This window comes from Oryzias latipes, chromosome 5, assembly GCF_053564925.1.
Source record: "Oryzias latipes strain Hd-rR chromosome 5, Olatipes_Hd-rR_3.1".
NCBI classification, from domain to species: Eukaryota; Metazoa; Chordata; class Actinopteri; order Beloniformes; family Adrianichthyidae; genus Oryzias; species Oryzias latipes.
In genome coordinates, this window is record NC_136241.1 from 10,815,682 (window position 1) to 10,831,584 (window position 15,903).

Here is a 15,903-nt window from a genome sequence, read left to right on the forward strand (position 1 = left end):
TCAAAGCAATGCAGTACAGGTACAAATTGTTTCTGTTTACCTCTTTGTAATAGAATAGAGCAAATCTATCATTTTTGTAACCCAAAAATCCAGTTTGGACAGCTACTTCAGGAACAATATGTAACTTTAAGAAACACAAAAAGTGTTAGGGCTTCACGTAACAATAGAACATATAGATCTATTATGGTATAAAGTGGAAAAACAAGGAAAACACCACTGAAAATGCTATTAAAGCAGAGGTGTCCAAACTTTTGCAAAAAGGGCCAGATTTGGTGTGGTGAAAATGTGTTAGGGCCAACCTTTGTTTTGCATTATTTGTACCGTTATAACATAAAATGCAAATGAACCGATTGATTGATTTTTTTTCTCCAATGGGAAACTTTTCATTTCTTCACATTGAAAGGAATCAAACCAAAATCAACTTTCAGAGAAATGCATTCAAAATTACAGTGAAATTCCAATTTGAAGACCAAAAAGTCTGTCGGTGGAAAAAAAAACTTTCGTCAACACAGAATCTGAAGTGTTATTCCCCATTAAATGCTCGCTGTAAACTTTTACATGTAAATCATGAGAACAGGAAAATAAAACAAATAATGTAATTCAGAGTTGCAAACCATTGTGGTTTGTATCTGTAAGGCTCTAAAGGTAAAGAAGACAGGTTGTTGCCACAAATTTACAACAGCTTATAATAACATTTAGCCGAACACAATAAAAAAAAATCGTAATTCTGAGAATGTGCTTATGGGTCTGCATATTGTTGCTTTTATAACTTGAGCAGGCAAGGCAGTAGAGATTTGAACGGGATGGACTTTGGACATGCCTGTCCTTAGGGAAACAAAAAAGAAAAGGAGAGGAGACCTATTTTTTTTTCTAAAGGATTTCAACAGCCCATTTTCATTCATTTTACCATAAAAATATTTATTTGTCCATTTCAACCCTTAAACGCTTCAATATCTCCTTTCATGTATCACACATTAACTGTACAGATGAGCCTTGAAGACAAAATGGGACACATTGTGTACACACAATGTGATAGAGCGGATGAAAACTCCAGTAGGGAGGTTTTGCCTCTGTTTTCAGAGTTTGACATGAATCTATTAAGCCTGCAGCAGTTGGTGGAAAGGCTTAAGGTTTTGAAATGAGCGCTGCTTTCGGTTTCTGCCACAGGAGGGCGGAGGGTGGGACGTGTGAGGGGTCGATGTAGGTGATAGTGCCGAGTTTAGCACTTTGCAACCTGATCTTCACGGAGGCAGGGCTCTGCGGTGCCAAATCCTGCCTCGCCGCTCTGTATGGAGACCGGATGGAGTCACCCTAGACGGTATGATAGAGACAGAAGGTGGGCCTTCCTCCTCATCAGTCAGCCGGCTTGTCATCATCATCACCACCACGCAGCAGCAGCAGCAGCGGCGGCGGCGGCTCTTGAGGAAGGGGCAGACGTGAGGGGAAGTGCGCCTGGAGCTTATTGCGCCCTGCGTCAAACTCCCGTCCCTTCAGGAGATGCTGTCCTCTGTGGCTCTTAAAGGACTTCCCGGAGTTGTTTTGGCTGCAGGGGTTCATGGTAACGTCGCGGGGTAAAAACAAAAAAAAAACCCAGCTGGACAGTGATGGACTATTCCTCCGTCCCCGCATCTGCATTGTGAGGAGGAGCGCACTGTCAGTGGGAGCTCGAGGATAAATCGGAGGAAAATGGCATTTATTTGTCTGTAAAACAGACGAAAGCATAAAGCTGGATTGTGGTTTTTCATTGTCTTTTCATTCCAACATGAGTTCGCTGTTTTTCTCCGACTCCGTGCCTGGCCCGGTGTGCAGCGTCCCAGCGGGCTCGGGCGCGGTGACCAGCGCCCTGCGTAACGACCTGGGCTCCAACATCCACGTCCTGAAAACCCTCAACCTGCGCTTCCGCTGCTTCCTCGCCAAAGTCCACGAGCTGGAGAGGAGGAACAAAGTGCTGGAGAGCCAGCTGCAGCAGGCCCTGCAGCGACCGCAGTACCGACACCCGTTCGCCCGCGAGGTGGCCGTGCAGACGGACGGTCCCGGATCCAGACTGCCCGGCACCATCTGGAGCTTCACCCACATCCGGAGGCAAGGAGAGCGCTATGAGACCCTGCAGGGGCCTGGAGTCACGTGGACGCACCCAGATGGAGTTGGGGTTCAAATTGACACCATCACCCCAGAAGTGAGGGCGCTGTACAACGTGCTGGCAAAAGTCAAGAGGGAGAGGGACGACTACAGGAAAAAGTGAGTCCAGTCCAGACCAATGTATCTACTTCAATTCTTGTTTGGGGGCCACAATAACTAAATATGAAGGATTTAGTGCGAATCACATGGACTTCTCCACTTACATCTCAAAAGCACATCATCCACCCTGACCCACTCCCTTCCTGACCTCTGCCCCACTTTGACCCCACATCACTTTCCAGCATCCTGAGTTTAGAAGCCAGGAGTGGTTAGACTTGCTCACTTGTCTTGAGTCGACATCAGGCTCAGTTTTTTTTATATAGAACCCTGTGGGTCATTGAACTTATATTGCAGCCATTCAACTGACTTAAGTCCAAAGTTTTTTCCATGTAGCGATGCCTGTTGTTTATAAAGCAAACATAATATATTTAAGAGATAGGCAGTGGTGGAGCTTGAACTTGAAGATGTTACATGGGGGGTCGGGAGGGGGGAAGACAATTTTAGAAGGGTGGCAAATGAGAACAGCAGAGTGGAAGGCCTTTACAAATGAAAGGATCCAAATTTCAAACTGTTTTGTTCTTGTTGTTAATTTGATAACAGCATTTTTTTAGCTGAGATGCAATTAAAATATTGCTTTTTTTATTTTTGCCATGATTAAAGCAGCTTATTGATGATTTCTTTATCTTTCTTTATAATACTAATATTGACTCAAACTTTGGGGGAGGACAAAGCTTTTTCCAATGGGGCAGGTGCTTCCCTTGCTTCCCCCATAGCTCTGGACCTGGAGATAGACTTTACTTTTTTAATAAGCAGCTGGTACAGCAGATTTAGCTGGCCACAAAAATGTGAAACATTCTTCTTTTTTGATTTTTATTCTCTTTTTAATTTATAACAAATATTTGTCACTGAGACACATATTGATAGCCAAAATATAAAACCTCCTTTCTTAAAAAAAAATCAAAATTTTCAGGAAACAAGAGCAATGTTTTAAATGTTCCAGGCAGTGCTGATAATAAGTTTAAAAAAGTCATTTAAAAAGGCAGGATTTTTTCTAGATTCACCTAAAATGTGGAGTTATACTTATTCTCACCATTTCATTTAAAAACTTAAAATCTAAAAATTTGGCCATTGATATATTTTTTACTTTCTGGTTTCTTGGATACTAATATTTCTTCTCCTTCTGTGGATGTTGTAGGCCAGGCCTCATCACGAGGATATGGCAGATAGCACGGGGCTAAAGTTACTTCAGCTACTTCCCTCGAAGGAAGTCGAAGCTTTTATTTTGTCGCTCCACTGAGGAAATCCTTTTTGCACGACTCACCCATGCTGTGTTTTATTTTCCAAGTCACATTAAGTCTGCAGACTTGGCTGACTGCTAGAAGGAGACGATGTCGTGTAACCGCCAGCTTCTGTTCAGCGTCATGACTCAAACGGAGAGGCATTTGAACAAGGCTCTGTTGCCCGTGACGACCGCTAACTTTCCAGTGAGCAAGCTGACTCAGTCACACAGAATGTGTGCGCTCTCACACTCCACTGGGAAAACAGATATCCTGTCCAGTCATCCTCCATAATCTTGTCATATCCTTTTTTGTGCATTTCTATTTCTGACTGTGCCAGGGGCCACATTCAAAGCTTCAAAATCTTGAACTAAGAGCTTTGGATTTTGGGAGATTATTAGTAAAGTCAGTTGTGATTATTTTATTTAGTGAAGCATTATTGTTAAACAATCATCAAGGTTACTTTTAGGATTCTTATTTAGACATTTTTACATATCAAAAAGGAGGAATCAGACACCTTTTCTGTGTTTCTGTGCCAGTAGTTACATTTATTGTGCTCTCTCCCGCCTTGCCTCAGTAATTGCATCAGGAATCCACAGCTCGGTGTTTTGTTTTCTCTTCGGCTCTTAATCCTCTTTACAACAGTCACGTTTCAGCATTCAGTCCATGAGTCCCATCTTTTCTTCTGTGCTCTTTGTGCTCCACCATTCCTTCACTCCACCCTTCTATAGCCCCCTCCACCCCTCTGCTCCGCTCTGTGCCACATACAGACAGCTTTGTAAGGCATCCTTGCTCTCAAATGAAATCTCCCATGATTCCACAGGAGCAGGCTGATTTATGAAAGTATTAAAAAAGCGGTGGCACTCACAGCAATCGATGGCTTTGTGGACTGTTTCTGGTTTCCCCTAGCATGTGTTGGTACAGTAAACTAGTCTTTTGTTTATGTTCCTTCGGGTTGGGATGTGTCCCTTTCACATTTTAGTATTCTATTTTTGCAAACCACAATGAAACAGTTTAATTTGGATGTTGTGTTTACTTGTCATCTTAAAAGTTAAACATAACATAGGGAAAAAAAGGTAGAATTATTGTCAAAATTTGTGTTGATTTTTTAACAAGTGCAATCCCATTCCTAACGTATAGAGTTTAATATGATGTCGGTTCAACTTTAACAGCTTCAACTCTTCTGGAATGGCTGTCCAAATGTTTAGGAGTGCGTGTTTTTAGGAATTTTTGACAATTCTTCCAAAAGCGCATGAATGAGGTCACACACTGATGCTGGTGAAGGACTGACTCTGAGTCTCCGCTGCAATTCATCCCAAAGGTGTTCTATGTGGTTCAAGTCAGGACTCTGTGCAGGCCAGTCAAGTTCATTCAGACCAGACTCTGTCATCTATGTCTTTATCAGCATTTGTAGTGTTTTAATGAAACGTTCCTTTAAAGACCTTTAAGATCAATCGGCCAACTTAGATACATGTCCACATTGTGCCTCTCTGTCTGGACTGTGGGCTCTCTTACTCATCATTATGATGCATAATAGTACCTTCTTCCAGGGCAAAACGTTCCATTCCATTGTCAGCCATGTTAGTTAAATGTACCGATAGGGTAGTTATAGCGAGTCTCAATACGTATCGCAACTATAGGCAATGATGTTAAAAAAGGCCATAGAAGGAGTGGCCCATACCCAGTAACAGATTAGACTGTTTATAGCATCCTGGAGGCTGAAAACAGACCACTGTTATGTGATCTAAATAAATTTCACATTTGGGTTTCGTTTGCATGCCATGCGGAAAGCTGTTGTAGAGCTGTACAGACAAACCGATCTGGAGGAAAAACAGACATTTGCACATGCAAAACGATGCATTTAAAGTCTGCTGCATGATCAAATGTCAGCCTAGTTAATGCCAAAGAATGCAAAATGAAGTGAGACGCAGTTTACAGTTATTTGCATGGCTTTTGCTGAAGATTGCAGCAGGATGCAGCTATTGAGATAAGAGAGAAGCACTAGAGAGACTAATTTACAATTTTCTAAGTGCCTCTAGGTTCTTTAAAATGCACGTTTTTGTTTTTCTTCCTGCTGTAAAGGAGACATGAAGAGACAAACTGTGCTGAAGCTGAGATTTGAAACAGTGATTCTTGTTGATTCCTCTGGCTGTTCCTAATTGGATGTCTGTAAGGGCCAAACACTCTTCCTGCTAGGTCAGTGTGGGAGCAAAAGTGGACACAGACCAGAACCAGACCAGCTTCCAGGCCTCCTGGGCCTGTTTTCTAAGCATGAATTATTCAAATGCTGCTGAGTTTAGAGTGTGTGGATCAATGCAACCAGACTTCGGTGAAGGCATTTTTCTGGGGCTTTGATCTCAGTTCCTGTGCTGCAGAGGGATGAGAGGAAGAACGAGGCCTTATAGCTGAAAGCAGAATTCAAGCTTTGCAAGAATAAGAATATTTAACAAATTAACATTAGTTTGGAAGCTTATAACTGCATTGTGTTAGGTAGATCATATTTCTTTCTGAATAGCGACACGCCTCGTTTGACTGTCGTGGAGTTGGTGCCGACCTGCGCCGTTTATAATCCCGGCTGTGTTAATGAGAAGGATTTTCTCTGAGCCGTCACCTAGCACCAAGGTCTCCGCATCCAGCCAGCTCTGCACCGCATCCTGGCACGCAGCCGCCGCACTGTGCTGGGCCTCTTCAAGTGGGAAGACTTCCTGCTGCCGAGATACAGAGAGATGCAAAGAAGTAAAGCTCAGTTCACTAAGACAATGATCTCCATGCGGCTTTCCCTCTGTACTTTGTTGTTTTGAATTTGCAGAATGTTCTTGCCTTTTTAACCCTTGTCCTATCTTAGATGACCCCACCCTAACATTGACGTGTTCTCCCAACCATGACAAAGGTGGATAAAGGTGGAAAGAATTCATGTAATCCATGGAAACCAGTGAAGATCACAAATCATTGAAGAAAAAAGGTTCAGAGCACTGTACAGTGGGTCTAGATGACCCAACTCCCAACATTAAAGTGCCTAGGATAGCACAAGGGTTACAGACAATCTGCAGGTCATTACTACTTAAGTCTTTATTTTGCTCGTGCCATCTTCCCAATGAATCTGGATGGCCCTGAGTGGAATCATTAAAAATGCAAAGCTGTTGATAACTGACTCCTTTCAGTCAAAGCTCTCTGCCGTTGCCTAAAAATATGTACACTTGCACTCAATGACATCTTAATTATGGCGAAAACTATGAACACAGCTAAATCCCAAATCCAATGTAAACTGGAAAAGAACATCTTAGGGACTCTGAGACAAGTTTACATTCAAGCATGTGGAAAAAAGTGGCTTTCCTAAATCCTTTTCCTAGCCTTTTAATGAATTATAATGTATTTTTAATTGGAAATGTTATATACTTGCACTTGTTTAGCTGCATCATCACACGTGATGCAACTTAGTGAGAAGATCTGTAAGATTTCAGTTTACGGATGCATTTTCTGTGGAGCTGCTGCTTTTCCATGCATTTTTACTTTATTATTCGATTATTATACAGCTGAGAGCAGGAGTGCAGGGTTGCACCTGTCTTACATGAGAATGAAATTAAACTCAGATTCCATTGGATGTTTGTTTTTTACCTTTTACAAAAAGGCCTGTTCAGTCTCGCTCCATTCTCACACAAACTCAGACACCTGCTTAAACATTAAGAACAACTAACACTAAATATTCCTTATGTTTTATAAAGCGTCTAGCCTGTCTTGCTCAGACCGGTTGGCTTTTTAAGAAGCTTTTGCCACCTCAGTTCATGCTGACACAGCATGCAGCCTCAATAACCTCCATATTTCAAAAGCTTGTTATTTCAGAGGAAATGCCAGGCGCTTTTCAAAACAAACACATGCCATTGCGCACACACACACACGCACACACACACCATACGTTGTATATAATGTTGTGTATGGGAGAGACAGGAAGGCAGTGTGCAGGCATCTTGACAGCGGTGTTAAATCTGCCGCAACTTTAAAATGTACAGCAAACTCAGAAATCATGTTGGAGAACTGAGCGGCTAACCAGAGAGCTTTACCACAAGGGTGGACCGGGCCTGCAGAAGCATAGACAAGACCAACTGGAAACTATTTGTGTGATAGGAGTCACATTCTTGTGGGAAATCACAAATCCAACTGCTCCAGGGTAAAATGCTGCACAGCAGAAAGCAGAGATTAAGTCAAATAACAATTACCGCCAACTGTTAACTCAGAATCTTTTGCTTATCGGTATGTTTGCTGTTTTCAAACTACATGGTTTTGGTGCTATATTGAACATAATATTTAAATCCTGCTAAAACAAATTCAATAAAATATTTCATGGAAAATTATCACCTAATATCTTATTTTTAATAACTTCGCTATCCTCCTGAGAACCGGCTCATTCACTTATATCTTCTGTAAGGACATTTGATTTTGGATTGTGTCCTTTGACTCATTTGAAGTTCCATACTAAGACCTAATTAACTTAAACAAGACTGGGAAGCATATGGTTTACATTAGGGCTGCTTAATATAAGGAAAACAAGTGATCAACGCTAGTTAACTGCAACAGTTTCATTTAAATTAGAGTCAACATAACCTAAATTACACTCCAAATGACCACGTGAAAGAGTCCATCCGATGATTTATTTGATTCGTTGAATACTTTAAAGCGGCATGGGATAGTCTTACCACATTTAACCCTTGTGCTATCTTAGATGACCCCATCCTTACATTGACGTGTTCTCCCTACCATGACGAAGGTGGATAAAGGTGGAAAGATTTCATGTAATCCATGGACACCAGTGAGGTTCACAAATCGTTGAAGAAAAAAGGTTCAGAGCACTGTCTAGTGGGTCTAGATGACCCAACTCCCAACATTAAAGGTTCCTTGGATAGCACGAGGGTTACGGTGACCATTTATTGCTATTTTCGCCGACTTTTGAGTGTATTGCATACCTTGATATGGCGATAAGGATAAATTTGTAATTTATTGTGCAGGCCTAGTTTACAGTTTTATCTAATAGTCAATAAATGAACGAATAATCTGAATGTTTTCAGATATACTTTCAAAGTTTTAAAGTGATATTTGTTCCGATGAGATCCTTTGCTGTATGTTAAAAAGGTAAAGTACGATGCGATTGTATAGCAAAGAATAGTTGTGCATTTCTAACAACGCAACAATGGAAATCTAAACTTTGTGTTACTGTAGACACTTAAATATCGACTATCTGCCACAGCTGCACGGGAAATATCGGTTATCGGTATTGGCTTAAAAAAATGAAATCGGCCCATCCCTATAATAAATAGACATTACATTTTCGATTAACAAAACATTTTTTTTTTAAAATGGCGGAAGCAACTAAAGTTCACATACTTCTAAGTTGATGTGCTGATGACAAAACCCCGGAAAAATACAGCACAAAAGCCTTTTTGTCAGGCATGCATCATGCATCTGTCTATAGCTGTTAGTTTTGTTGATGAAGTGAGGTGTTTGCCTTACGCCCCTCTTCCTGAGGGTGTTCCTTCTTTTGATTTGGTTTTTACCAACTTCCTATGCTGAACAAATGCAGCAGGATGTGAGATTATAAGGAAAAAAGGCCTGCCTGCATAACTCTAGTCTGATCTGGGTTCACAGTAAACTCAACACAAACACAACCTCAAAGAAAAAATATTTCATAAGTTAGGGAGTTACTGTAAACACTAAAATTCTCAAGATCAGACTAAACTTAAAACATTTTCCCTTCATTATAACAGACAATGTTTATATTTTCTACAGTTTTAATCTGTTTCTGTGCACACACATGCACGCATGCACACACACACACATGCACGCATGCACACACACACACACACAAACATTTTCTGTGATGCTCGGTCGACAGATCTTTCATTTCATATTTGTGAAGTGGTTTATTCCAGACTAACAATCTGTGTTAGAGATGATCATTTCTTCATTATAAAAGCCATCTTTCATTGCCAGTATGGCAAATATGTTCTTGATTATCCCATCATACATTGGGGCCATAAAACTTGGGGGGTTTCGTGTAAAAAAAATAGGTAAAGGTTTTACAAATGAAGTATCTTCCCCTCCCCAACAAAGAAATGGTCACAATCAAAAAAAGAGAAGCAAATCTGTAGGTTTTGCACTGCTGCATCATAAAATGATAAAAGGATCTTTAATGTTGATCATTTATACCTTTGATGCATTGAAGATCTTGTTTTTAGGTTCCTAATGCACAGATTATTTCTTTATTCTGCACATTTCATATCTTAAATCACAAAAAAACATGGGGAATCCTTGGTGCAGAAGCTCACTGGTTCGAAACCCGGCCCTCACGTTTTACAAAAAATCTTTTTTGTTATTGGGATGTTTTCACTTTATTTATGGACATCTTTGATAATTTCTTTTTTTTTTTTTTTTTGGCCAATATTAACCTTTAATTTTTATTTTCATTCAGCAATATAGCATTAGACCCTGTATTTTCTTCTGGAAATGCAGCTCCTTCAAGTTTAGACTGAATTTTATCCAGCTTTTCTACTGTCACTAACACTGTTGGGACATCAAGACACAGGTGTGTGTGCTAAGAGACACAAAAGATAATTGTCTTGTAAAGATGTTTCAGGGATCCATTATGAGTTATGTAACTTCACCGACACACCCCGAGGATCTGTGCCAGAAGATCTTCATTCCTTTGTTGTTGGTGTTTTAATGTTTTCTACAGAACTCCACCCAAACATGGCCTGGGCTTGCACACTGTGCTCTTGCATGGAACCACACAAATCCAGGCCATTTGTCAAAGGAACATCCCCATCGAAGGCTGACATTAAAGGATTAAAGGGGTCAAATCCTTCTGCTGAAAACCTTCTAGAGGTCCTTCAGTCGTGCATGGGAACTAAAACAACATACAGTTCATCAGAACATCAGTTCCACGGGCGGCCGTGGTGCAGCGGTAGGGCGGTCATCCCATGATCGTAATATTGCAGGTTCAATTCCCGCCTTGCACACCCATGAGTCAAAGTGTCCTTGGGCAAGACACCAAACCCCACCTTGCCTCTGGTGGTAGGCAGGAACCTGTATTTGGCAGCAGAGCCGCCACCAGTGTGTGAACGTGTGTGACTGGGTGAATGGGTCCGTGACTGTAAAGGGCCTTGTCCTTGTAGGAAGAAAGGCGCTATTTAAGTATACGCCATTGACCAAAAGGATTAGATGTGAGTTTAGAAGAATTTGAGGGAAATTCATTTCTATTACACTGTGATGCTGCTTGTACATGCACATCTGTATTCATTACAGATGTGCTTTACATTAAGCAAGACAAAGGATGCATGTAACCTATGATGAAAAGTATGTTTTTGTGTGTTTTTTTTAGCTCTGGTAAACTTTTTTTCTCCTAAACATTTGTAACTGAGAGCTTTGATAACCAAGAGACATTTTTTCAAGTCTGTCCTCTTAAGGTAATTACAGCTATTTGAAAAAGTTACTGAAGTAATCATCTCCCTTTTTTCCCAGGTCAGAGCGTTTAACTGGAAACTGTTGGTAATTATCATAAAAAAGTACTTTCATGTTTGTCGTATACCTGCAGGGATTATGCCCAGTCTGCCCCCAAGCCAGAAAAAAACAGGATTGGAAATGGCTTTGGTGTACAGACTGTGAGATTATTGTTTTGTGCAGTGAAAACAAGTCACGCATGCACACATTAATTATCATTCAAATCCGTTTGGAGCCAGATCTTGACAGCAGATTAAACATGTCCTAACTAAAGCTTTTTACATGTTAGACGGTGTTTTATATGCTTTACCAAACTCTTTGTTGCAATGAAAATCAGGAACAAGTTATTTTGTTTTGTTGAGCTGCATCTTTCCGTTTCACCTGGATCCTGCACTTTTGAAATTGGACTTAAGTCTTGCGGTGGATCATGAAAATCTTCTGACACAAACAAAGATTATGCAAGCTTAAAAACATATTTTTTTTTTTTTTTTTTTTTTTTTTTTTTAACTTGTCCTGTCCAACAGCTAGGCAAACAGATGAGAGCTGAGGGCCTCTTGTGTTGGACATATTTTATTCTAACAAGAGGGGTTATTCATCTTCAGACAAACCAAAGGTATGTCTGAATAAACCCCTTTTGTAATTGAGGCCAAACTTTATTAATTTCAATCATGTTTGAAAATCTTTGGTGTTGGACCGGACGGAAAAGGAAAGAGGGGAACAAGAGAGAGGGGGGGGTAGGAGGGTGATAATAGGAGGGGAAGGGGGGTAAGACCATGAAGCAGCATAGAGCAGACAGGTTTACTGGTTGTTTATCGTTACGGTACGGTTCAAATGTAGTACAAAAAGGGCGGGGCCTGTTCACACACACTCAAATATTATCAACACACCTGCTAGCCGCAGAAATGTCCACATGTCAACATGCACACAAAACAGATAGTGTTCACGAACGCATACCTATGCCTTTAAACCAACTAGTGTGAAATCTTTCATTCATTCAATCATGCAAACTATTAGTGCAAAGGTGAGCTAACACCTGTGCTCAGGTGAGTGTTTATGTTCTTCTAAAATGGATGGTGGAATGTGAAAAGAAGGAGGAGGAGCGCCCAGCCACCCCCACACCCATACCCCCGCCGCAGCAGCAGCGGCAGCCGGAATTCCCCCAGCGCCACCGGGAACAGGCAGGGAACAACCGCCCCCCGGGCGACCAAGACCGCCACCCAGGCCAGGGCCAGCAGGACCGCCGCGAGGCCCCCAGAGCCAGAGAGCAGGGAGGCGCAGAGGGAAAGAGAGCGCCGCCCCAGCCCAGCCAGGAAAGCAGCCCCCCGCCGCGCCGGAAGAGCCCAACGCAGGGCCCCACCGGAGAGGGACGCCCACAGCCCCAGACGAGCACCCCACCACCACCCAGGAGTTCCGGGCATCCCCCTGCCCCGACCCCAGGTACGAGCCAGGACCCCCCAAGGGAGACCCGCTCCGCACTCCAGGCAGCCACCCACCCGGCCCACGGTTGGTCCAGGTAGGAGCAAGGCAGGGGCCCGCCGCCCCCGCCCAGGAGGGGGGAACCCCGGGGAAAAAAGGGCGGCCCATAAGGGATGTTATAAATATGGCCCGACCAGGCTCGGCCATGTTGGAAGTTTGGCGGGGCCCAGCGCCCAGGGGCAAGGACCAGGACCCACCCCCCAGGGACACGAACACCCCCGGCTCAGGTGTAATATGAACCCCCCCACCGCGCGGAGAGAGCACCGCCGGGCCCAGGGAGCCGGCACCCAAGGGACACGGCCGCCATCGCCAAGAGGCCCGCACCCCCCACCAGGGACGGGGTAGGGGACAGATGGACCCAGGTCCCACCTTCCTTGTAAAATGTGTGTGCGTGTATGGGTGTTTGAGAGGGTGTTTGTGTGCATGTGTGTGTGTTTATGTTTGAATGTATATATTGAAGGGGGAGGGGTGTGTGTACTAAGGGGGGTGCAGTTAAAATTGGCGAGTAGGGCACTAAGGGGACATCTCCTGATTACTCACAGTGATGTCCCCTCACCCTCCACACCAAGGGGCCCTAAATGTCTAAGGTGCGGTTAAAATTGGCGGGTAGGGTGCCAGGAGGACATCTGCTGCTTGCTTGCAGTGATGTCCAAGCACCCCCCCTACCAAGGACCCTACGTGTCTAAGGTGCAAATAAAACCGAAAGAGGGGGGGCCCACTCCATACGGCAACCATAGGAGGGGGGGGCCACTCCCAAGTAGCCCCCCCCCAAGGCGCATCGCAGGCTAAACCCCCCACCCCCTCACCCTAATATGAGGTTATATAAGGAAGGGGGTAAGTTGGGGACAGCTGGTAGACTGTCCCCCGGTGGTCAAACAGCCGTCCCCCAGCCCACCCCCAGCAAAGGGGCCAGGGCCACCCAGCCCAGGGGCCCACCCCCGGAGGCGCCGACACCCCAGGCCCGGCACCACCCACCCCACACAGAGAGAGAGGAGCCAGAAAGCGTCGCCCCCCCCCGGAGCAAGCCCAGGCCCCCACCCCCAGACGCCGGCCCTAGAAGAGCTCTGGTCAGGCCTCGACGGGACCGAGGAGGCCAACCGGCCGAGGCAACCACTGATTGCCTCAGCGGAGACCCCGACCCGCTAGCCCCCCCGACCCGTACTAATAATGGGCCCCCCCTCCCCCCCAGAACGCCCCCCCACAGGACAGGGCCGACAAGCCCCCCACCCCACCCCACCCCAGACCCCGCAGCCGAAGCGGGTGATACCCAGAGCGACCGGGGGCCCCGAGAGGGTTGTCCCGTCCCGCCCCAGAGCCAGGGAAGGGCCGATCCCAGCCCCAGGTGCAGATGGGCAGCCCATCCGGCGCCGCTGGGCCCCCCCCACCCGAGCAGGGCCCCCCGCCAACCCCCCCCAGCACAGGCAAAGGGACCACCCCCCCAAGCCAAGCCAGACCACCACCCCACCCCCCCACCACGCACCCCCACACCCAAGCCCAGAGGACCACGCAGCGCCCCAGCCCGCCCCACCCAGGCACCGGACCCGACCCCCCGACCAACGGAGCCCCCCACCGCCCCCGCCAGGCACCGGAAGCCCCGACCCCCACCCCAAACCACGGCAGAAGGGCAAGGAGCAGCGACGACCAAGCCCTCCACCCCCTAAGTCATGGAGTCAACCACAGGAGACCAGAGAGACTGAATTCTTTCAAAGTTACTTGAGCTTTGGGCTGTCATTTTTTCCAAGCTGATATGATCAAACAGCAGATTTCTGTGTTGACTTATGTTTATATTTTTCTTGTTTTTCCAATTTATTAAAATAGTTTTTTTGGCAATACAAAGAGTTATGAAAATGATAGATGCTAATCCTTCTTCTATATCGATGGCACTCATGTCACCAAGCACACAAAGTGACGGTGAGGCAGTGATTGAAACCTTAAGCCAGACTGATAAATCGGCACATACCTGCTGCCAGAGAGCCCTGACAGGAGTGCAGAACCACAGTGCGTGCATGTAGCTGTCGGGTAGATTATTATCACAGTGCTCGCAAATGTCTGAGTTACTGAGACCCATCTTGAACATCCTCTGTCCAGTGTAGTAAATTCTGTGAAGAGTTTTGAGATGGATTAGCTGTAGATTTGAACTTTTTGTCAGTTTAAAGGTGTTTAGACAAAGTTCTGACCAGAAGCTTTCATCTGTGCTGATGCTCAAATCTGCATCCCATTTTTTTGTTGGAAGGGCAATATTGTTATCTAAATTGCATAAAAGTTTGTATATTTTGGAGAGAGTTCTATTCATTGAAAAATTAATCAGAGTGGTAACTACATCTGGTAGCTTTAAATCGTCGTCTTTAATTTTATACTTTTTAGTAATACTTGATTTAAGTTGCTGATATTCCAAGAAGTTATTTATTCCATGTTTGTCTTGAAGTTCCTGGGGGGTTATGAATCTTCTATCAATAATTACGTGCTCTAGTTGTTTTATGCCCCCTGCTTGCCAAGCTGGGAAGTGAATCATTTTTTTGTTAATAAGGATGTCCGGGTTGTTCCAGATGGGTGTCATTTTGCACGGTTGAATTGATGATTTTGATATTTTGAGAAATTCCCACCAGGCTGTTAAGGTGGCATTTATATTAATGCTTTTGAAACAATCCTGTTTTTTAACTATTTGGCTAATAAATGGTAGCTGTGACAGGTTGATCTTTCCACATAACACCTGTTCCAAGTCTAACCATGAGTTGGTTTCTGGATTATTTTTTAACCATTTTAAGATATATTGTAATCTATTTGCAAGAAAGTATTTGTGGAAATTAGGTAGTTCTAATCCTCCACAGCTTTTTGCAGATTTTAAAGTTTTTAGACTAATTCTTGCAGGTTTGTTGTTCCATAGAAAGCTTGATATGGATGAGTCTAATGTTTTGAACCATTTTAATGGCGGTTGTGTGGGAATCATTGAGAAGAGATAATTAACTTTGGGTAAGATTTTCATTTTAACCGTGGCTACCTTGCCCATAAGGGACAGAGGCAGGTTGGTCCAGCGTGTTAGATCGTCCTGTATGCTTTTCAGTAATGGGGTGTGGTTTAGCTGCACCAGTTCTGATAGTTTGGGGGAAAAGTAGATACCCAGATATTTGATATTTCCTGTTTTAACTGGAATTGTGAGTCTTTGTTCCATATTCCTGTTGAGTGGTAATAAAACAGACTTATTCCAATTAATGGAATAGTCTGATATGGAGGAGAATTCATTTATGATCATTGCTGTTTCATTTACAGAATGTAAATTCCTTAAAAACAGTAATATGTCATCCGCATAAAGACTAATTTTATGATGGCTGTGTTTGGTTTTTATTCCTATAATGCTCTCATTCTGTCTTATTGCTGCAGCTAGAGGCTCAATGAATATAGCAAAAAGAGAAGGAGAGAGTGGGCAGCCCTGTCTGGTTCCTCTTCCAAGAAAAAACCTGTTTGAAGTCTGTTTATTAGTTCTAAC

General features: G+C 43.9%; 1 protein-coding gene across 2 annotated transcripts in view; it reads left to right on the plus strand.

Moving 5' to 3' along the window:
• Positions 1–1,191: 1,191 nt before the first annotated feature.
• Positions 1,192–15,903, plus strand: part of iffo2b (intermediate filament family orphan 2b) — a 39,732-nt gene continuing 25,020 nt past the window's right edge. For both annotated transcript variants that reach the window (XM_011474835.4, XM_011474836.4), the window contains exon 1: positions 1,192–2,238. In XM_011474835.4, coding sequence (XP_011473137.1) covers positions 1,763–2,238 — 476 coding nt within the window. In that variant the 5' untranslated portion in view covers positions 1,192–1,762. The remainder of the gene's footprint in view (positions 2,239–15,903) is intronic.